Source organism: Belonocnema kinseyi, chromosome 1, assembly GCF_010883055.1.
Source record: "Belonocnema kinseyi isolate 2016_QV_RU_SX_M_011 chromosome 1, B_treatae_v1, whole genome shotgun sequence".
Classification (NCBI taxonomy): Eukaryota; Metazoa; Arthropoda; class Insecta; order Hymenoptera; family Cynipidae; genus Belonocnema; species Belonocnema kinseyi.
Window position 1 is genome coordinate 8837463 of NC_046657.1, and position 24868 is coordinate 8862330.

A 24868-nucleotide genomic window follows, 5' to 3' on the forward strand; every position below is an offset into this window, starting at 1 on the left:
AAAGATGAATTTTCAATCAAATGATCGAATTTTCAAAACAAAAAAGATTAAAATCCAATGAAATATTTTAATTTTCATCATAAAATCATACATTTTTTAGAAAAGAGTTGAATTTTCATTTTAAAAAAGTTCATTTTTATGCTATGAAAGATGCATTTTTAAGAAGTTAGTTTAATTCTCATCCAAAAATTGACCTTTCAACAAACAAGAATAATTTTCTACCCAAAACAACAATTTTTGTACAAAATATATTAAATTTTTACCAAGTATTTGAAGTTTTTTAAATAAATAGTTGAAGTTTCGACCATGAAGTTGAGTTTTCAACAAACAAGATTAATTTTCTACTCAAAAATACAACTTTTCATCAAAATGATAATGAATTATTACGAATTTATATAATATACACTTATACAGGATCAAAACAGACCAATTCTGATAAAAATACATAAATTTTCAACAAAAAAAGTAATTTTAAAATTCAAAAAGAAGAATTATTTACAAAAAAAGTTGAATTTTCAACCCTAAAATATGAATTTTCAACCAAAAAGTTTAATTTTCTATCAAATTTTTGAATTTCCAAGCTAAACAGATGAATTTTCAACATGCTCTACAAAATAAAAATGAATATTCAATAAAATTATTTAATTTTAAAATCAAGAAAACAATTTATCTACAAAAAAAGTTGAATTTTCAACCCAAAAATATTAATTTTCAACCAAAAAGTTTAATCTTGTAGCATATTATTGAATTTTCTAGCCAAACAGATGAATTTTCAATATGTTCTACAAAATAAAAACGAATTTTCAAAAAAAATTATTTAATTTTAAAGTCAAGAAAACAAATTATCTAGAAAAAAGTTTGAATTTAAAATCCAAAAATATTATTTTTGTAGCATATTATTGAATTTTCAAGCCCAACAGATGAATTTTCAATATGTTCTACAAAAAAAAATGAAATTTCAACAAAATTATTCAATTTTAAAGTCAAAAAGACAAATTATCTACAAAACATTTGAATTTTCAACCCAAAAATATGATTTTTTCAACTAAATAGATGAACATTCCAGTAAAAGAGACGAGTTTTTTCTAAAGGAGTTGAATTGCTAAACACTTAAGTTACATTTAAACCTAGAAAGAGACATTTTTAACCAAGAAGGATGAATTTTGGCCGTCAAAGATGAATTTTTATTCTAAAAGGATGAATTTTTAACAAAATAGTTAAATTTCCGATAAAAAATGATGACTAACAAAATATTTAAATTTTCCAAAACTTGAACTTTCAATAAACAAGAATAATTTTCTATTAAAAAAGAAATTGAACCAAAAACGGAATAGTTAATATTTGAGATAAACATTCTGATAAAAAAATAACTAATTTTCAAAAACAAATTTAAATTTTCAACAGACAAGACGTATTTTCGACCAAAAAGATTTAACAGGATAAAGTTTTAACCAAACGTGAGATAGTTAAATTTTCATATAAAAAAGAAATAATAATTTTTAATAAAGTCAAATTTTCAAACAAAAAATGAGTTTTCGAGCAAAAAGATGAATTTTCTACCAAAAAAGACGAATTCTGAACAAAATACATAAATTTTCAAAAAAAAAAGTAATTTTAAAGTCAAAAAGAAGAATTATCTACAAAAAAGTTGAATTTTCAAACAAAAATTATGAATTTTCAACCAAAAAGTTTAACTTTCTGTCAAATTGTTGAATTTCCAAGCCTAACAGATGAATTTTCAATATGTTCTACAAAAAAAACGAATTTTCAACAAAATTATTTAATTTTAAGATCAAGAAAACAAATTATCTACAAAAAAGTTGAATTTGAAATCCATAAATATGAATTTTCAACTAAAAAGTTTAATTTTTTATCAAATTGTTGAATTTCCAAGCTAAACAGATAAATTTTCAATATGTTCTTAAAAAAACGAATTTTCAACAGAATTATTTAATTTTAAAGTCAAAAAGATAAATTATCTACAAAAACATTGAATTTACAACCCAAAAATATGATTTCTGAACCAAAAATATAAATAATTCTCCACAAAATAGTAGAAATATTTAACATAAAAGTTTACATAAAAGTAAATAGTTGAAATTTTAACTATAATTATGAATCCTCAAAAAAAATTACAAACTTGTTCAATTTTAAGTCAAATAATCGACTTTTCAATCAAAAAATATGAATTTTAAGCAAAGCACCTAACAGTTGATATTTCAACCACACAATTGCATTTTTAACCAAAAAGGATAAATTTTTAACAAAGAAAGGTGAACTTTTTGAGAGAAGGTTGAACATTTAACTAAAAATGATAAGTTTTCAACCAGTTAGTTAAATTTTTAACTGAAAAATATAAATCTTACCAAAAAGTGAATATTTTAAGAAACATTTAACTAAAAGAATGATTTTTTAATAAAGTTTTTGAATTAAAAAAAAAAGTTTACTTTTCCTGGGAGTCGGGTAAGCATTACATGGTCTTTATATATTTTTGAATCTTATTTCGTGAAGTCTTTACATTCTGATGATTTCAAGAATAATTTCTAAACAAAAAAAATAAGAATTCTTTTCTTTTGATTGCAGTATTCCATTAGCAGAAGATGGCAACTCTTCAACTTCGCAAGTCGAGGTAATTTTCTTCTGCTTAATAAATAATTATATTTCGAGGGATCACAGTTTTTCCCAGCGTTTCCCCCTTTTTATTGTAATTTCTCTTTTATTTTTAAATATAAGATATTTAAAAATGCAGTATTCAATTTGGCGGTAAAGTTTTGGAAATTAATTAATAAACTTATGAACTATAGGAAGTATTCAAAACTAGAATGTACTACCGCGTTTAGTGAAAGTTTTTATTATTTTTTTTTATTTTACAGAATTATTTATCGTAATTAATTTTACTTTTTACAAGCTCTTATTTACTTAAGTTTTAAATTTCAAATTATTCAATTTTAAACACTTTTAATTACAGCTAATACAATTTTAGTTCCTTTTAATTTGAAATAATCTAATTTTCAAAATTATAATATAAAAATATTCCATTTTTAACGGTTTTTAATTGTCTTATTTTTGAAACTTTTTTTCGGAATTTATTCATTTTCGAGATTCTTCAGTTCAAAATAAAATTGTTCAATTTTGAACGCTTTGAATTAAAAATGAGAAAATTTCGACTCCTTTCTAATTGTCCAATTTTCAAAATTATAAAGAAAAGTGGCAACTTTCTACATTATTCTCCGGCAATATTATTATAAATAATAATAAATGGTTTAAACAATTATTCATGTTAAGTTTAATTGATTATTGTCTCGTTCTAACTGTAAAGATGAAAATAAGTTGAAAATCCCAGAAAAACTCTCAAAAGATTATTATTGAAAATAATAATAAATTTTTTAAACGATTATATATTTTAAATTGAATCAAGTATCACATTTTTATAATTTTAAAGTGGACAAAAAGTGGAAAATTCGTGAAAAAACTGCAATTTCTTATTTTTTATAGCTATATTCTCTTAGGGTAATGCTAGAAATTAGCAGGTTGTCTGAATTGTCAACTTTTCTTTCACTTTTTCGTTAGGAAGAACTAATAAATATTAATTTAAACAAAAACGCTCTGAGAAACTACTTCAAGGAAAATTCACGTTTAATATAATTCATATAGAAATGTTGAAGCATATTTAAAATATTTGTTTTATTTCAGAAAGATATATTCACAAGAAAGGAAGATATTGTTTAAAAAATGATTCTCTCTAATTTTCATTTATTATTTGTTCAAATCTAAAACAATTATATAATCAATTGGCCGCTGGGCCGGGCAATGAGATTAAATTGTTTTTTTACCGGGAATTTTACAAATTTGTAGAAGAAAAATCTGTCCACATTCAATTTTAACAATTTTAAAATAATTAGTAGAATTGTTATATTTTTCAATTATGCTATTATTTAGCTTACAATGTGTAATTCAAAATTTTTTTACTTTTAAATATTTTATTTATAAGCTTACATTTTTAATTTGAAGAATTTTTAAATGCTTTCCTAAGACTTGAAGAAATAAAAAATTAAACCCTTTGATGTTGAAAATTGTTGATAAAAAACATTTTTATTTAATAAATGAGTAAATTTATTTTAATTTATCTATACTTTAAGTAATAAAAAGTGTACAAAAAAGATTTGACAAAACGATTTTAAATCAGTTCAAAATTTAAGAATCTTCCGATTTTAACGTTAAAACTTAAACGGTTTCAAGTTGAAAGTCTTATTCATTAAACAAATGTGAACGTGTGAATGAAAGTTTATCAACTATTTTCAACTTAAAAATAATTTCATAATAATACATTCTTAATTAAAGGATTTTATTAAATTAAAAATGTTGTTTTAGTCTAAAATATTCAATTTTTAACCCATTAAATTTTTAATTTTTAATTTAAAAAAGATTAATTATTGAATATTTAACAATATTTCAATTTTTATTTAAGACAAGTAAATTGAAACCAAATATTTAAAAGTAAAGAATCTTTAACTGAATTGTTTGACATAGAAAACCTAGAGTCGTTAAAATTTCGAAGAACCTTTAAACTTTGAAAGTTACAATTTTAATTTTGGTATTTGAAAAATGCTTAATTTGTAAGTAAAAATTTTTAATTTTGATGTATAATTTACAAATGAACATTTATAGACAAAATTTGAGTAATTTTTTGATATATATATGTAGGAGTTTTAAAAAGATAAAAATTATCATGCAAATTTTAGAAAGTTTTCTTAAAATCTTCTAGAATCTTTCTTGAAAATTTTGTTTAAATCTTTGAAAAACTTTTTAAATATTCTCTTAAAATAATTTTTCACAATGAAAAGTTATTTTTGGTTTCCTAGAAATCTTAAGAAAATGCTTTTATTCTTTTAAAGCCTTTCAGAATTCTTGAAAAGAATCTAATTTTTTGTTTAAAATCTGCGAAAATCTACATTTTGTTTTATATCAGGCTATCATTTCAAGTTTTACATTAAGTTTGAATATTTTCAAAACTTCTACATATCTCTTAAAATTACTGAAATTTCGCCTACAAATAATAAATGTTCAATTGTTATTTATACATCCAAATTGTAAAGAAATTTTCTAAAATTTGCAGGATTTTCTGAAAATTCTAGAAGAAATTCAATTCATTTTGACAGATATATAGATGTTCTGAAAAAAATTCCAAAATAATTTTAAATTTAAAACCAATTGAAAACAACTTCTTGATTTCTCAAGATTTTGAAATAAAATTTTGAAGCTTTCCAAGGATGTTTAAACTATTTAAAAAGAAAATATTTGAATTTCTAATTTAAGAAGTGTTCAGTTAACATTTTTTCAATTTTTCAATATTTGATGTTTCTAGCTTAAAATTCGTTAAAATTATATAATTTTGAAAATTTTAAAGTTCATTGATTAATTTTTTAATTTAGAGCAGTGCAAATGATAAAGTGAATTTATATTTTTTTATATTGAAAAATGTTAGTATCTTCAATTTTATATGCGTAAATTATTGAGCATTTGGAATTTTGAATACAAAATTTTAAAATTAAAAACTTTTAAATTTCAATTGTAATAGCTCAAGATTTAACAGTTTCACTTTGAGTGCTTTCATTTAAAGCTCAGTTTTTATTACCTCAAGTGGAAAATTTTGTAGCTTTAGTGTTCCATTTTTTTTAAATTTCATTGACCGTGAAAAATGTTTTCGAATCGGGAAAAAACCGGAAAATGACCGGGAATTTATTTCGTCGATTAAAACGCTCACCCTGCTAAAAAGATAAAGTAAAATAAACAATTTCCGCAAAAACTGTCAAATTTCTATCAATCATCTAAGAGAAGATAGTTATAAACAATAATGAACTTTAAAAAAGTTGTGTTTGTTAACTTGCATTAATTAGTGCTCCACTGAATGAAAACTGGACAAAAAGTTAAAAATTGCATAAAAAACCGCAACTTTCTTGCATTATTCAAAGAGAATATGTTTAAAATTAATCATTTATTTTTCTAAATTGCATTAATTATTACCTCATTATGAGTGAAAACTGGAAAAAATGAGAAATTTCAGAAAAACTGCAACTTTCTATATTATTCTCACCTATATAATATTAGAATAAATAATAATAATTGGTTTAAAAAACTATTTCTGTTAAATGGAATTGATTATTGTCTTGTTCTTACTAAAAAGTTAAAAATAAATTTTAAAATTCGGAAAAAAATCGCAACTTTCTAACAGTATTTAAAGGGAATATTATTAAAAATAGTAATAAATAGTTTAAAAAACACATAAAATCAGTCAACTAAAATAACTTTTTTTAAACAATTTCATTTTATTTACAATTTAGTGCTCAAAAATATTAAAATCTGTCGAAAATATCGTAAGATAAAATGTTTCACCTCCTTTTTTTAAGTAAAACATATGCTTTAAAAAACACATCTTTTTTAATTGTTAAATTATTTAAACAAATTAAAAAAGATTGTTATTATCGACTTGTTAACTTATAAAGTCTAAAAAATACGTTTATTCCGCGACATAATGTGACTAATAATAAAAGCGGGGGTCGTAAATATTAAATAAAAATATTTCAATAAACATACAAAAAAAAATTACTTTAAGATTTTTTTCTGAAATTTTGAACCGCTAATTTTTTATTTATTTATTATATATTGAAAAATTAGTTCATAAAACCAAGTAGTTGAATTCAACCAAGAAAGATTTTTCAGCCAATAAAGACAAAATATTAATTTTAAACTGAATACTTAAATTTTTAAACAAAAAGTTGACGTTTCACCTTAAAAAAAAAACAATTTGAAATTAAAAAAACAAACGAGTTTTCAACAAAATACTTTTTTTCAAATAAAGAAATTAATTTGTAACTAAAATTATCAATCTTGAAACAGACAAAATGAATTTTTAACCAAATAGTTGAATTTCCAATCGAAAAGATGAATTTTATATCAAAGAAAACAAATTTTTAACAAAATGCATGAATTTTCAACTAAAAAAGAAAAATTTTGGAACCAAAATTGGAGTAGTTGAAGTTTTGTTAAGCAAAATAAATGTTCAATCAAAGAAATTATTTTTCAAAGAAGAAAATGGAATATATTCTCAGTTAAAGTAATGAATTTTTAACTGAAATGATTCATCTTGAAACCTGAAGATGAATTTTTAACCAAATAATTTTTTTTATATCCAAAAGATTAATTTTCTACTGCAGAGACCTATTTTCAACAAAGTTCAGATTTTTTAAATAAACAAGATACATTTAAAAAAAAATTTAATAATTAAATTTTCGGTTAGAATAAAATTGCAAATATAAAAAAAAAAACAATTTTTCAGCAAAATTGTTCAATTTTCCACCAATGAAATTAAGTTTTAACCAAGAATATAAAGTTTCAACTAATGTCCATCACCATAAAATTCCCCCCAAAAAAAGGGAATAGTTAAATTTTCAGTTTGAAGAAATGAATTTTTAACTGAAATGGTGAATTTTAAACCACGAAAAAAAATTGTTAACCAAATAGTTCAATTGTAAACGCAAAAGATTAATTTTATACCAAACAGACGGTTTGATCTAAAAATAGAATAGTTAAATTTTTAGTAAAAAAATAAATTTCCAATTAAATAAAATAAATGTTCAACAAAACAGATGTATTTTCAACGAAAGAAATTAATTTTCAAACAAAACCGATATTTTTTAACAAAATACATGAATTTTCAAATCAATATTTGAATTTAAGGAATTTTTGAACTGATAATTAAATTTTCCACCTAAGAAATTAATTTTCAGTTAAATATATTAATTTGCCAACAAATATCATAATTTTCAACATAATTGCTTAATTCTTAACAAAAAAGAGGGGTTTTAACTAAAATTATAATTCATAAAAAAATGAAGTCTTAACTAAGTAATTGAGTTTTTGGCCAAAAAAGATGAGAATTATCAACAACAAATGTAATAGTTTTTTTTTAACTGAAAAATTTTCATTCTATATAATTTAATAACATTTGACTAAAAAGTGCATTTTTAATCAAAGACGAGGAAGAGATGCATTTTCTTCAAAATAGTTGATTTTTCAATTTAAACAAAATATTAGTCAAGGAAGAAAAAGTATTTCAATCAAATTAATGAAATTGAAGGCATAAATTTAAAATGTTCAACAAAACAATTGAATCTTCAACCAAAAAGTATGAATTTTTAATTACAGTTTTAGAATTTTTAATAAAATTTAATTTTAATTCAATCTTTCAACAAAATAATTAAATTTTTGAACAAAATAATGAAATTTCGATATAAAAACATCAATTCTTTTCTAAAAATTTGATAGTATAATTTGCAACAAAAATAATGAAATTTCATTAAAAATAGTCGAATTTTCTTATTGAATTCTATTAATTTAATTCACATTAAAGTGGAAAAATGAAAGGAGCGACAACTAAATAAAAAGAAGTTTTTATAGACTAAATAATAATATTTAAAATAAACATCGAAGTTAATTTTTAATACTTTTGAACAATTTTATGATACTGACCCTATTTAAAAAAAATTGTGACTCTATTTGTAATATTTTTCATCTCAAAAATGAGTCCGAGGCCTGGAAATTATAAAAGATTATTCGAAAATATAACGTTTCTGATAAAAAGATTTTTTCTTTTTTTATGCCTGGAAAATAAAAATATTGTACCTGTTGTATTTTACCCCTTTGTCGTGAAAAATGACCCTATTCCCCTTTTTTGAGCTCCTTTTGAGGGTAACGACCGGAAATTTAATTCTGATTGTGTTCCGGATTTATTTACTAAAAATGTACTCAAATTAATTTCTGGTAGAAAATGTAACTGCTATGTTGAAAATAAATTTTTTGAACTAAAAATTCAACTATCGCAGAAGAAAATTTAACTATTTTTCTGAAAATCCATTTTTTGTTGTTAAGAATTATATTTTTAACAGAAAATTTAAATATTCTATTTTTGGTTGAAAATGTAACTTTTTTGTATGAAAACTCAACTATTTAGTTGAAAATTGATATTTTTTATTGAAAAATTGTTTGAACATTCAGGTACTATGTGAAAAATTCGCCTTTTTGACGAAAATTAATCTTTATAGTTTAAAATTCATCTTTTTGATATAAAATTTGCATTTTCCAGTCAAAGAATCATCATTTTAGTTTAAAATTCATCGGTTTGATTGGAAGTTAATTCCGATATCTGAAAATTTGAATGTTCAGTTTTAGTTGAAAATTGATCTTTTCTTGTTCAAAATTCATCAATTTGGATGAAAATTTGACTGTTTTATTTGAAAATTCAACTATTTCGTTGAAAATCCTCATATTTTGTTAAAAATACATTTTTTCAGAAAATGATCTTTTCTTTTGCGAGTGAATCTTATTGTTTAAAAATTCTTCTTTTCGGTTAAAATTTAAAACTTTTAACAGAAAAATGAACCTTCAACTGAAACTATGGAATGTTCCAATTGAATAAGTTAAATTTTCAGTTAAAAAAATTACTTCCAAGACACAAAAAAAAATTACTTTAAAAAAAGGTTACATTTTCAAACAAAGTGATGAGTTTTTAACTAAAATTGTAAATCATTAATTGGAATAGTTAAATTTTAAATAAAAAAAAAAGGAATTTGCAACTAAAATGACGAATCTTTAACTAGAATAATTGAATTTTTGACCAGCGAGCTGAATTTTCAACCAAGAAGATTAATTTCTGCCAAAAAAGATGAATTTAGAACTAAAAAAGATCATTACTTTGGTTGAAATATGATATATTTGATATAAAATGAGTTTTTTCTTGGGATGAAAAGGAATTGTTTTTGCCAAAAATTTAAATATTTTGATGAAAATTTGTTTCTTTTTTGGTTGAAAATTATTTATTTGAACTTAAAATATAATTATTAGTTCAGCTCAATATTCTTTGGTTGAACTTTCATTTTTTGACTACAAATTAAATTATTCAATTTTGGTTGAAAAATGATCTTTTTTAGTTGTAAATTCATCTTTTTTGGCAGAAATTAATCTTCTTAGTTGAAAATTCAGTTAGCTGATCAAAAAGTCAATTATTCTGGTTAAAGATTTATCATTTTAGTTGCAAATTCATTTTTATGGTTTAAAATTCATCTATTCCAGTAATGATTTACAATTTTAGTGAAAAACTCATCACTTTGTTTCAAAATGTAAATTTTTTTATAGTTAGTTTTTTTTTGTGTGGAATGTAATTTTTTTAACTGAAAGTTTAACTTATTCCAATTGAATATTTCAGAGTTTTAATTTTGTTAACTTAAAATTTAATTATTTATGTTTTGGTTGCAAATTAGTCTTTTTTAGTGAAAATGAATTTTTTATCCTTGAAAATTCAACTATTTCAGTTGAATATTCATAATTTTATTTGAAAATTTACTAGTTATGTTGAAAATTGAACTGTTTTCTTGAAAATCCGATTTTCTTTGATTGAAAATTAATTTTCTTAACTAAAAATTAAACTAATCCATTTTTTGTTTAAAATGAATATTTTTTAGTCGAAAATTTAAGTACTTGTTTCAAAATTCATTTATTTTGCAATTTTTTTCTCTGTTGTGTTAAAGGGTGTTTATAATGAACGTCATAAATTAAAATAAATTTTTGCGGTTTGCGGCCAATATGAATATATTACTTTTAGTTCAACAGGAAAATTGAAAAAATTGACCGGAAAATGGCCGGAAATTTGAAATCGTCACCCTGCTTTTGGACTGTGATCCCTCTATTTCTAATTAGAATAAAAAAAATTAAGTCTTTTTTTAATAGGAAGTAGTATATAAGGTGGGAGAGCTTGCTGTTTGTCCCCACTGTGGATTTTTGTCCTCGACTTTTCACAGATGTCAGAGATGCAAAAGAAAATTGTCCGAGGGTGTCAAGTCCGTTCCTGATAACTACTATGTTAAGGAAACGGCGGAAATCGCTCTTCCCTGTGAAGTAATTATGATCAAAAAATTGTTTTCAAATAGGATTCAAAAAGTGATTTCAAAATATTTCGCAACGACTTTGAACGATTTTATTTTAAACCCCGAAAGGAGTGTATTTTTTGAGACTGGCAAAAAACTGGGAAATGATAGTGAATTTATTTTCTGATTGGAAATTTTTTAGGTTATAGTATTAGTAGAAAAACATCCAATTACTCAAATTACAAAAAAATGTAACGTGTTTAGTCAAAATATAAAATAAACAAATTTAATTCAAATTGGAAACATTATTAGTGTGAAATCTCGTAATTTAAAGCCTCGAAAATTTAATTTCAAATTCAAATATTAGAGATTGAGAAATTTGAATTTTGAAGGCTTAATTATTAAAAAACTGGACTTTTCAATATTTGGAAGTTGAATCCTCTAAGTTTCCGTTCTAATAATTATTCAAAGTAAACAGTTTTCCTACTTGAGAGTGGAAAGATTTAATTTTAATAATTTTTATTTGAAAAGTTTACAGTTTTCTTCTTATAAAGGAGAAAAATTTTTTAAATTGACCAGTTTTTGACTTAGTGGTAAATTTATGAAGTAAATAATTTAATAGTTAAAAGAGGAGTAACTTTGAAAGTAAATCATTTTGCTGACGTAAAACGCCGGAAACTTAAAAAAAAATCTTTAAAAGTCAGGTGAAAGTGAGAAATATTTAAAACTATTTTCTTATTTTTTAGTTTAAAATTCATGTATTTTGTTGAAAATTCGTCTCTTGTGATAGAAATTAATATTCTTAAATGAAAATAAATGGTTTTGGTTGAAAATTACATTTTTCTAGTTAAAGATTCCTCATTTTAGTTGAAAATTCAACTTTTTGGTTTAAAATTCATTTATTTTAGTTGAAGATTCACGATTGTGGTTAAAAATTAATTCATTTGTTTGAAAATATAACTATTTTTAAAAATATTTTTGTTGTGGAAAATTTTTGTTTAAACTGAATATGTAACTATTTCAGATGAATATTTCATTATTTTAGTTGAAGATTGATCTCTTTGGTTGAACATTAATTTTTTCAACTGAAAATTTAACTATTCAATTCTTGTTTAACAATTTATATTTTTTGTTGAAAATTCGTCTTTTTTATAGAAATTATTATTTTTGGTTAAAAAGCAAAGTTTTTCGTTGAAAATTTAAATATTCTAGTTAAAGGAATATTATTGTAGTTAAAAATTCAACCTTTTGGTTTAAAATTCGTTTATTTTATTTGAAGATTCACGCTTGTGGTTAAAAATTAATTAATTTGTTTGAAAATGTAATTTTTCTTTTAATATTATTTTTTCTTTTTTTATATGAAAATAATTGTATTAAATAAAAATTGAACTATTTTAAATGAATTTTCCATTTTTAGTTGAAGATTCATCTTTTGCCTTGAAATTACTTTTTTAAACTTAAAATTCAACTATTCAATTTTTGTTTGACAATTTATCTTTTTTGTTTTTTAAATTCGTCTTTTTTATAGAAATTTATATTTTTGGTTCAAAGTCAATGTTTATCGCTAAAAATTTAAATATTCTAGTTAAAAGAACCTAATTTTAGTCAAAAATTCAACTTTTTAGTTTAAAATTAATTTATTTTAGTTGAAGATTCATGATTATGATTAAAAATCAATTAATTTGTTTGAAAATGTAACTATTTTTGTAAATATTGTTTTTTTTTCTGAGAAAAATAAGTTTTTGTTTAAACTGAAAATGTAACTATTATTTCAATGAAATACTCCATTATTTTAGTTAAAGATTTATTTCTTTGGTTGAAAATTAATTTTTTAAACTGAAAATTCGACTATTTAATTTTTGTTTGACAATTTATCTTTTTTTGCTGAAAATTCGTTTTTTTATAGAAATGATTTAAAAAAATTTTTTTTTAATTTATTTATTTTAGTTTAAGATTCACAATTGTGGTTAAAAATTAATTAATTTGTTTGAAAATGTAACTATTTTTTTCAATATTGTTTTTTTTTTGTCGAAAATTTTTGCTAAAACTGAAAGTGTAACTATTATTTCAATTAAATATTACATTATTTTAGTTGAAGATTTATCTATTTGGTTGAACATTAATTTTTTAAACTGAAAATTGAGCTATTCAATTTTTGTTAAAAATTCTTCTGTTGTGGTAGAAATTAATCTTCTTGGTTGAAAATTAAATTATTCTAGTAAAGAAATATAATTTTGCTTGAAAATTAATTTTTTTTAGTTAAAAATTCCACTGTTCTAGTTGAAGATTCATTCTGTTAGTTAAAAATGTATTACTTTGTTTGAAAATGACACTTTTTTTAAATATTGATTTTTCTTTTTTTATATGAAAATAATTTTTTTAAATAATAAAAATGTAAATATTTCAAATGAATATTCCATTTTTTAGTTGAAGATTCGTCTCTTGGTTTGAACATAATTTTTTAAATTGAAAATTTAACTATTCAATTTTTCTTTGGCAATTTATCTTTTTTAGTTGAATATTAATGTATTTTGTTGAAAATTCATCTGTTGCGGTAGAAATTATCTTGGTTGAAATTAAATGTTTTTGGTTGAAAATTAATTTTTTTAGTTTAAAATTCAACTAATCCAGTAGAAGATTCATCTTTTTAGTTGAAAATTAATTACTTGGTTTAAAAATTTGTCTATTTTATTATTATTTTTTTAAAGAATTTTTTAAACTGATAATGTAACTATTCCAATTAAATATTTCATTATTTTATTTGAAGATTCATTTCTTGTATTTGAACATTAACTTTTTTAACTATAAATTTAACTATTAAATTTTTGTTTGACAATTTATAATTTTTTGTTGAAAATTAATGTGTTTTATTGAAAATTCGTCTGTTGTGGTAGGAGTTCATCTTCTTGGTTGAAAGTTAATTTTTTTGGTTGAAAATTTAATTATTCTATTTTTAAAAAAACATTTTAGTTGAAAGGTCATTTTTTTGGTTTAAAATTCAACTATTCCAGTTGAAGATTCATCGTTTTAGTTGGAAATTCTTTACTTTGTTTGCAAATGTATCTTTTTTTTTATTGTTTTATAATTTGTTGTTGTTGTTGAAAAATCATATTAACTGAAAATGTAATTATTTCAATTGAATATTCAATTATTTTAGTTGAAAATTCATCTCATTGGTTCAAAAATTAATTTTGTTAACTGAAAATTTAACTATTCAATTTTTATATTGATAGTTGAAAATTTTAATATTTTTTTGAAAATTCGACTTTTTTTTATAGAAATTCATATTTTTGGTTGAAAATTAATGTTTTTGTTTTAAAATTCAACTATTGGTTGAATATTAATTTTTTAACGGAAAAAACTATTTGCTTTATATGCAGTTGAATATTCATCCTTTTAGTTAAAATTCATATTTTTGGTTAAAAATAAATCTACTTTCAGGTGTGTCTTTTTTAAAATTAATCTTCCTGGTGAAAAATTAAACTTTTTATTTGAATAATCATATTTTTAGTTGAAAATTCCGTTATTATATTTAAATATTTATCATCGCTGTTGGAAATTCATAATTTTAATTAAAAATTCCACTAATTATAATTCAAATCTTCAAAACCAAACAAAAACTTAACTTTGAACGTTACGATTTTTAATTTTTCTATTTGAAAAATATTAATTTACAAGTAAAATTGTTGAATTTTGATGTATAATAAAAATTTCACACCTTTAAGTCCTAGAAAAAAATCGGTGCCAGTAACCCGCGGTCTGATTTAAAACGAAATATAGATTTTTGCGGATCTTGCACAAAAAATTTAGAAGATTTTCAAGAATTGTGAAAGGCTTCAAAAGAATAAAAAACATTTTCTTAAGACTCCTAGGCAAATTGAAAATTACTTGTTAGTTTGAAAAAGTAATTTTAAAAAAATATATAAAAAAATATTCAAAAATGAATTTGGAAGATTTTAAGGAAATATTTTTTATTTTGAAGGAAATAAAACAAAAATAAGGAAGAATTCGAATAATTTTAAAAAATTTGTTATAAGTTCTGAAAAAAAATTAAAATTCGAATAAATTTAAAACAACATGTAGACGTTTCAAGATTCTGAAATAAAATTTTGAAGCTTTTTAAGGATTTTTAAACTATTTAAAATTATAACAATTTTACTTTTAATTTAAAAAGTGTTCAGTTTATAACAAAAATGTAATCTTTCGATTTTTAATATTTCGCGCTAAAATTACTCAAAATGATTTGCAGCTCAGATTTTGTTACTTCAAATGACAGTTTTTTTAGATTTAAATTTCGAATTTTTAAATTTCAATAATCGTCAAAAATATTTGCGAGTCGGGGAAAAATCTGAAATTATTCAATGTGATTTAAACAACCAACTTGTTAAGTCTTTTGAAAATTCCTTGGATTCTTTTAAAATATTCTAAATCCCTTCAAACTATTTAATAAATAAAAAAATTCTGAGAACCGCTTAAAGTTTCCAAAAATATTGCAAATTTTTTTATATCTTTTGAAATTCCATGAAATTTTATACAGTTTCCGAAAATGTTGCAAATATTTTTAAATGTTTTGATTTTGTTTGAAATTTTTTTAAGCACTTGGAAACGGCAAGGTATTTGAAGAAATACCTTAAAATACTTCAAGTCCTTTGATTATTTCATTTAATTGATGTTGAATATAAATTAAAGAAAAACTTAAAAAGTTCTTTTTTTTTATTAAAAAAAATTTTAATCCTGGAAAATGTATAATTATACCGTGAGAGCTTAAAAAAATCCTTACAATCATTGAAATCCTTGTAAAGCTTACAAAATCCCATACAATCTTTCAAAATTTCTTTAAATTTTATAGTTCCTATAAAATTGTTTTATATCTTCCGAAATACTAGAAAATTATATATTCCAAAATATTTAAACCGTTTTAAAGTCCTTTAAAATTATTGAAATTAACTAAAAATTCCCTAAAATCTTTAAAAAATTAAAAATTTAAAAAAATTAAAAATTCTGTAAAATCCACTAAAATATTATAAAATCCCGTCAAATTCTATGATGATATTTCCTGAAATCCTGGAAAATGTATTAAAATGTATTGACAGATTTGCAGCTCAGATTTTATTACTTCAAATGCAAAAAATTGTAGCCTTAGAGTGAGAATTTTTTAATTTCATTGACCGTGAAACTTACCAAGCTGTATACATATTCTGAATATATTTAAAAAAAAAAAATGCGAAATATTAACCCGCAAGCGGTACACTCCAACCCAGCATACGTAATCCGTACACTGGTGTGAATTGGTTTGTTAGCAATGTTAATATTAAATATTTAATATATTGAACATATAATAAACAACTAGCATATATCACACATATTTAACATATATATTTAATATATTTGGGGATAATCCGCTGCAGCTGTGTTTGCGTAAATGCCAACAAAATGAAAAAACCTCGGGTGCGAATTCGCACCAGTGTACCGTTTGACGGTTAAAATGGCCCCTAGATATTGTAAATTATAAACTTCTCATAATAATTCTTAATAATCTATTTTGTAGAACTCGGACGAAGAAAGTAGCGCTCCCTCTCCGAAAATGAGGAAGTTAGATATAGAAATTGCAGAATTTAGTGAGGCTACACAGTACGAAGAATGCCAATTCTCAAGTGAAACTAATAATTTAGTGGAAGAGGGTGTGTAAGAAAAATGCAGTTTTATTAAATAAATTATTTTAAATAAAACGTAAATATATTTTCAGAATTTAATGAAGAATCTCACCATAACTTGGTGGATTGCTTTGAAGAATCCTTACACATAAAACTCACCTGTCGCACTGTTAGAATAGGCTCCTACAAATACGTACCGCCAGAAGATGTTATGATATCCGAGTACGGTTTACGATTAATTGTTCCAACCTTAGAAGATGGTAAGTTTCTCTTTTTTTCTTTGGAAATTCCTCAATTCGCTAAATTATAAGGAATCAAACGAAAATTTGATTTATATTTCTTGCAGAAAAGAAATTTGTGAAAGTAGATGTAATGTACGAGGACATCGTGAGGGTCCTGATTCATTTCGGGAGACATCTTCCTGTACTTTTCTTTTTTACTTCGACGAGAGCTGGGCAGAATATTAGAAATGCTGTAGGAATGGTTGACCCGAGTGGTCTTTATTACGATCCTGCAAGTCAAGGTATTTAAATATCAGAAAATATCATTGATATTAAAATATCAGTATTTTAATCTTGTTACATTTTTAACGTGCAATCCTTTATAAACGGAATAAAACAGTATTTCAGATCAACATTTCAAATTTATTAAATTATTTTAAGCAACAAAATTTCTTCTGCTATAAAAGGTGACTTTTCAACAAAAGTTTTTAATTTTCAACAAAATAATTAGATTTTGAATATAATAGTTGAATTTTCAACCTAAAAAGATGTGTTAACGATAAAAAAAAGTGTCATAGTTTATATTTCAATCAAAAAATATATATATAAACAAAAAGAAAGACATTTTATAACCCAAAAGACGAATTTTCAATAAATAAATTTTTTTCAGACTTTTCAGCAAAAAGTAAATTTTCCACGAAACTAATACATTTTTACCCAGCAAACATAAAATTTCAAACCAAGAAAATGTTTTTTTTTTTAACAAAAAAGGAGACGTTTCAACTAGAAAGATCAATTTTAAAGAATGGAAAAATTAGATTGTCAGGTAAATAATTAATTTTAAACTAAAAAAAAAAAGGTTTTTCGACTAAACAGTGACAGTTCCAACCAAAGAAATAATTCTTCAATAAAAAAATACATTTGTAACCATGTAGTTTAAATTTGACCAAAGTAGTTGAATTTTCAATTAAATAATATTATTTTTTTACAAAATAGTAAAATTTTGAATCAGACACAAATTTTCAAGTAAAAATATTAATCTTCAACAAAAAAATTATTTTTTTAACAAAGTCATCCAACGAAATCTTTCAAACAAAAATAGTTAAATACTCAAGCTAAGAATAATAATTTTTAACCAAAAATTCGAATTTTCGTTAAAGAAAAAGTTTAATTTCTACTTAAACAGATGAATTTATATATCAAAAAGAAAAATTTTCAAAAAAATAGTTGAATTTTCTGTTTAAAAAGATTTCAGTTGACTTTTCCCGATAAAAATATGAATTTTTAAACAAGAAATGAGCTTCTGCGAACAAAATTGAATTTTAATCGAAAAAGACGAATTTTTAGCAACAAAGAATGACTTTTTTACAAAATTGTTGAATTCTCTACCAAATAGTGGCATTTTCATCCAAAAAGATAAATATCCCTTAAAACAGATGAATTTTTAAATCAAAAAGATAAATTTTAAAAAAATAGTTGAATTTTAATTTTTAAAAATTCCAGATGACTTTTCAAGATCAAAATATGAATTTTTAACAACAAAAAAAGTTTCTAAGAAAAAAAATTGATTTTTCAATCCAAAAAGACGATTTTTGTTTCCACCAAAACAACTGAATTTTTGACAAAATAGTTGAATTCTCTATCAACTGGTTGCACTTTTATCCAAGAAAAATGACATTTGTACGAAAACGGATGGATTTTTACTAAAAACTAAAAAAAATTTAAGTTTAACTTTCATCCAGAGAAGATTTCAGTTTATTTTTCAACAAAATATACATGTTAAAGAAAAAGAAAATTTTCAACAAAACAGAATTTTTAACCAAAAAGGATGAATTTGTATACATTTTGAATACTCTACCAAATATTTGCATTTTTATCCAAAAGATAAACACGGATTTTATCTAGAAAAATTTGAATTTTCAAAAAAAAAAAAAAATATATGGCTTTTCAGCAAAAAATTAATTTTACACGAAACTGATTCATTTTCATGGAACGAAAATGAAATTTCAAATCAAGAAACTGTGTTTTTTTTTACCAAAAAAAGGAGAATTATCAACTAAAAAATATTTAAATTTCTACTGAAACAGATGAATTTTTAAATCAAAAAGACAAATTAAAAAAAAGTAGTTAAAAATTGTCAATCCAAAAAGGATGACTTTTGAACAAAATAGTTGAATTCCCTACGGCATAGTTGCATTTTGAGACAAGCAAGATGCAGTTTATCCTCAAATAGATGCATTTTAAATTAAAAAGACCAATTTTTAAAAAAGTTGAATTTTTATCCTTAAAAGATTCCAGTTGACTTTTCAAGATCAAAATATGAACTTTTAAACAAAAAATACGTTTCTACGAAAAAAGTTGAATTTTCAATCCAAAAAGACTAATTTTTTCAATAAAAATGGCTGAATTTTTAATAAAATATTTTAATTCTCTACCAACTACTTGAATTTTTATCCAAGCGAAATGAAATTTGTAACAAAACCGATGGATTTTTAATAAAAACGGCAATTTTTATTAAAGATTAGCTCTACCAAGTGGTTGTATTTTAATCCAAAAAAGATTAAATTTCTCTTAAAACAGATATGAACATTAAATTAACAAAAGTAAAAAAAATTGTTGAATTTTCATCCAAAATTGAATTTTCTAATCAAAATATGACTTCAGCAAAAAATTAATTTTCCATAAAACTGAATGCCTTTTTCCCCAACAGACATGAAATTTCAAACCAAGAAAATGTTTTTTTTTACTAAAAAACGGAGAATTTTCAACTAAAAAGACCAATCTTAATAAAATGGAAAAGTTACATTTTCTGTTAAAATATTAATTTGATACAGAAAAATGCTTTTCGCCTAAACAGTTAAATTGGCAATCAATAACACAGTCCTTCAATCAAGGAAATAAGTGTTTAACAATGTAGTTTAAATTTTACCCAAATAATTGAATTATCAATTAAGAAAGATTATTTTTTAACAAAATGGTTAAACTTTCAACCAAAGAGATGAATTTTAAACTAAAAACAAATCTTGAAGAAAAAAAGAACATGATTTCTTAAAAAATTGATTGAACAAAATCTTTAAAACAAAATATTCAAATACTCAAAAGAATTTTTAAGAAAAAAGTTGCATTTTCATAAAAAAATTATATTTCTACAAAAACAGATAAATTTATAAATAAAAAAAATGGAAAAAAATAGTTGAATTTTTTGTTAAAAGAGATTTCAGTTTGACTGTTCACAACAATCAAAATATGAATTTTCAAACAAGAATTAACTTTCTACAAAAAAATTTGCATTTTTATTCCAAAAAGACGAATTTGAAACCAAAAAGGATGGCTCTTTAACAAAATTGTAGAATTCTCTACTAAATATTTGCATTTTAGGCAAAATTTTAAGTTGGGAATAAAATCACTTGGTTGAAAATTAAATTTTTTTGTTCAAAATCGGGTTTTTTTGGTTAACAATTAGTTTTTTAATAGAAAATGTAATCATTCACTTTTTTTATGAAAATTCAACTATTTGGATTAAAATGGATGTTTTTATTTGGTTATGTTGATGTATTTCACTTGAAATTGGCATTTTCAAACAAAAATCAAAAGATTTTTTTGTTTTAAAATAATAAATATCAATACCATCATTTTCAAAAAATATTAATAATTTATTAATAATTGAAGGTTAAATTGGCGTTTTATATTGAAAAAATAATTATAATTTTAACAAGGTTTAGAATTTATAAACAATTTTTGAATATTTTATTGTTTTCCGTCGAAAACCAATAGTATTTTTAATACATTTTGAACAATTTGAGGTTATGTTTTCGTTTTACACCGGAAATCGAAATTTTTTTAGTTTAAAAATCATTAGACTTCAAAGAAAATTGACATTTTTTACAATGATAGGTTAAGCTAGCGGTTTTCACCGGAAATATCAATATAAATTTCAAAGAAAATTGACTATTTTTGAACAATTTAAGGTTATGTTAACCTTTTCATCGGAAATCGTTGATTACAAACACGAATTAGTATAAGGAGACCCCACTCCCGAAAAACTTGGACGCGTCAATTCGGATTTGTTAGTTTGCATCGTTCGTAGCGCCTCTTGCGGAAAAATGTGGAACCGAGAACTTTTTCAAAATTCTCTGCTTTTTCCTTGACTCATTTTTCATATCAAATTATTAATATTAAAATTTCAGAATTTTAATCTTGTGATACTTTTAACATAGAATATTTTATAAACGGAATAAAACAGTATTTGATATACAAATTTATTAAACCAATTCAAACAAAAAAATGTCTTTTCTACCATAAAAGATGGCTTTTTAACAAAATACTTGAATTTTCAATAAAATTATTGAATTTTTAACATAATAGTTAAATTTTCAACCTAAAAAAAATAATTTCTAACAAAAACGTGTCATAGTTCATATTTCAATTAAAAAAGATGAAATTTATTTTTTTTTTAAACAGAGGAATTTTAAAACCAAAAAACGAATTTTCAAAAAATAAAGATTTTTCAATCAAGAAAAAAAGTTTATCTACATTGTTCAACCTTTAAACCAAAAGACGAATTTTCTCTGCAAAAATTGAATTTTCAAACCAAAAATTTGACTTCAGCAAAAAATTAATTTTTCACGAAGCTGATGCATTTTTACTCATCAAAAATGAAATTTCAAACTAAAAACTTTTTTTTTTAAAGACGAATTTTCAACTAAAAAGTATTAATCTTTAAAAAATGGAAAAGTTACATTTTCTGTTAAAAAATTAAATGCAAAAAAAAAGTATTTCCAACTAAATAGTTAAATTTTCAATCAGGCATGAGCTTTCGATCAAAAAAATAAATTTTTAACAATGTAGTTTACCTTTTACCGAAGTAGTTGAATTTCAATTAAAAAAGATTAATTTTCAACAAAATCATTAAACTTTTAACCAAAGAGATGAATTTTCAACTCAAAATATAAATTTTTTAACAAAAAAAAAAGTGATTTCTTTACAAAGTAATACAAGAAATTTCATATTTTTTCAAAAGAAAATGTAACTTTTTGGTTAAATTTGCTTGAGTATCAAGCAAAGAAGAATGATTGAATTTTAACTCGAAAAAGACGAATTTTTTAACAAAAAGGATTACTTTCTAACAAAATTGTTCAATTCTCTAAGAAATAGTTGCATTTTCATCCAAAAAGAATAAATTTTTCTTAAAACAGATGGATTTTTAATTAAATAAAAATAAAAACCAATTTTTAAAAATAGTTAAAATTTCATCCAGAAAATATTTTACTTTTTTTTTTCAACACACCAAATATTATATTAAAACAGAATTTTCAACCAAAAATTATTACTTATGATATGAAAATTATGATTATGAAATTTCTCCTAAGACAGATGAAGTAAACAGCAACAAAAAACAACCTTAAACAAAATAATTAGATTTTCATCCAAAGAAAATTCCAGTTCACTTTCTAACACCAAAATAAGAATTCTAAACAATTTGCATCCGAAATGGATATATTTTTGAGAAAATTATTAAATTTTCAACTAAATAATAAAATTTATAACTAAAAGGATAATCTGCAGAAGAAAGTTGTGCACTTTCAAAATTTTAATCTGAAAATATTTCATTTTTAAAGTTTTTAACTTGTCCTATTTTTGAAATCTTAATCTCAAATTATTCAGATTCGAGATTCTTCAATTCAAAATACGATTGGTCAATTTTAAACGCTTTGAATTAGAAATTATACCATTTCAACTCCTTTATAAAAAAAAATTTTAATCTGAAATTTTTCAATTTAAAACGCTCTTAATTACAAATAATCCAGTTTTAATTCCTTTGAGTTTTAAATTATTGAATTTTCAAAATTGTATTTGAAAAATATTTCCTTTTTGATATTTTGAACTCGTCCTATTTTCGAAATTTTCTTATTATCTTAAATCATTGAAGTTCCAGATTCTTATATTTAAAATAAAATTGTTTCATTCTATAAGCTTTAAATTAGAAATGATACAATTTCAAATATTTCCTAATAAAATTTTTCAATTTTAAAAATTCCATATAAAAGTGTACAATTTTTAACGGGAGTGGGATCTCCTTATTCTATTTCTTGATTACAAATATAATTAAATTTCAAATAAGATTAACAATTTGGAACAATTTTTTGTTATTTTAGTGTTTTTCAAAAATTATGTATTTTTTATTTTAAAAATCATAATATTTTTCAGATTATCATTCAAAATTATTCAATTTACCCCTTTTAGTTTTTTTTTGCCTTTTTGTACCGGAAATTTAATGAAAGATCTTTTGCTTTCAAAGAAGATACCAAATTTGTGTACAATTTTGGATTATGTAAGCGTTCTTTCGCCGAAAATATTATTTTAAATATAAATAATTTAATTGGAAGAATTTAATTTATAATTTTGAACTACTTTAGGTTACAAATTAATCATGAAAAATATTGTCCTTGCTTTTCTCTTGTATTATCCTAGATGATATATACTAAGAAATAATACAATTTTGTAATAATATTAATTTTATATTTTAATTAAAAAATTGAATCTGATTTTATTTTCAGATCGCACACATAAGAGAATAACTCTTTTACCTAATACTATTAGTGACGATGCAAAAAAATTGCTGAAAAATTGGTTTGAATCAAAGCTTGAAGAACTGAGCTTGTCGGAAGCGAATGACATTCTTGTGAGAGCAACACCGAAATTAGTAAGTCTTAAAAATACAATTTTATTTTTTGATTTATTTTTTATTTATTCAAAATAATATCTAGCAGCCGAGGCCATTACAGGATATAAATCTTCATTGTATTTATACAATGCATTAATATGTACCTTAAGTTTAATTAGAATTAGTATAAAGAACAAAGTCATTCATGATAGTGCACAATTGGAAAGTGCCGAAGTTCGAAATAAGTTTTGAATCTTTTCAAAAAGATATTGACAATCTACAAAGTTTCTAATAATTTTAAACACAAACATTATCAGCATGTAATTGTAACATTCTTCTAGCGCGAAGAGTGCCTATTTGTGGGCAGTACCCAGTACCCACATAAAAATAAAATTTTGTAATAATATTATATTTTTTATAATATTATATATAAATATATTATAATAAAATTTTTATATTTTTGCAATAAAATTAGTCTCTGATACATATTTATCAATTTTTCAGCCTGCCGGTAACAGACGAACTAGAAGACCTTTCGTACAAGGACAAGGACACTTATACGTAAATTTTTATATTTTAATTAATCCAAAATTTATATTAAGTTAAGCTCTCCAAAGTACCCTATTTTCAAGAATTCGTCTCTATGGTACCCTATTTCCAGCCCATAATTGTACTTTAAAAAAATTTAGAATAAAATCAAAGCTTCCAGGAGTAAGGCATTGAAAATAATAGCAAAAATCAGGGAATTTCTGCAAGAAGTAATTGAAAAAAAATACTTTTCTTTCAATAAATTAACTCATTTTTTAAGGGTAATTTTGGGATATTTTCAAATGAAACAAATAGCTTACAGTGATTGTACAGAAGATTAATATGAATTTAGATTTACACATAAAAAAATCTGATGAGGAAAAAATGAACCTAGCCAACAAGAATTTTTCTTTAAGGGCATGTGACACAGCTAAATACCTATATTACGGACCACAGTTTTTCAGTTCACTGAATGTTTTTTTGAACCTAAGAACTTTTTTTTGTGAGTAAAATATCGAGCTGAAACTTCGGGAAATGTATTAGAGTGCAATAAAGTACGTTTAGGTACTGCATTTTGTAGAAACTTCACTGAAAATTATTTCATCTTTTTTCTGAACCTCAACATTTTTTGAACGTTCCAATTTTTTTTATACATAAAATATCGGTCTCAAACTTTAAGAAATGCAAGAACCGAAAGAAAATTACGTTTAAGTACAAAGCTTAATAATAAAAGATGTACAAAAATATATTTTAACAATCAATTCCAACGGCATCAGCCGTTAACGTTGTACACGAAAATACGAAACCTCTAGAGCCTCGCCTAGTGGCCGCCAGGTTTCGTATTTTCGTGTACAACGTTACCGGCTGATGCCGTTGGAATTG

The 24868-nt window shown here is 22.7% G+C and overlaps 1 protein-coding gene across 2 annotated transcripts in view; it reads left to right on the forward strand.

The window, feature by feature from the left end:
• The window catches only part of LOC117169082, a 36218-nt gene that overhangs the window by 7078 nt on the left and 4272 nt on the right, over positions 1 to 24868 (forward strand). Inside the window, exons 4-10 of one of the 2 annotated variants that reach the window (XM_033355203.1) lie at positions 2584 to 2629; positions 10783 to 10950; positions 16468 to 16600; positions 16666 to 16833; positions 16920 to 17096; positions 23352 to 23497; positions 23963 to 24019. In XM_033355203.1, coding sequence (XP_033211094.1) covers positions 2584 to 2629; positions 10783 to 10950; positions 16468 to 16600; positions 16666 to 16833; positions 16920 to 17096; positions 23352 to 23497; positions 23963 to 24019 — 895 coding nt within the window. The remainder of the gene's footprint in view (positions 1 to 2583; positions 2630 to 10782; positions 10951 to 16467; positions 16601 to 16665; positions 16834 to 16919; positions 17097 to 23351; positions 23498 to 23962; positions 24020 to 24868) is intronic. The other variant, XM_033355211.1, reaches the window with a different exon arrangement.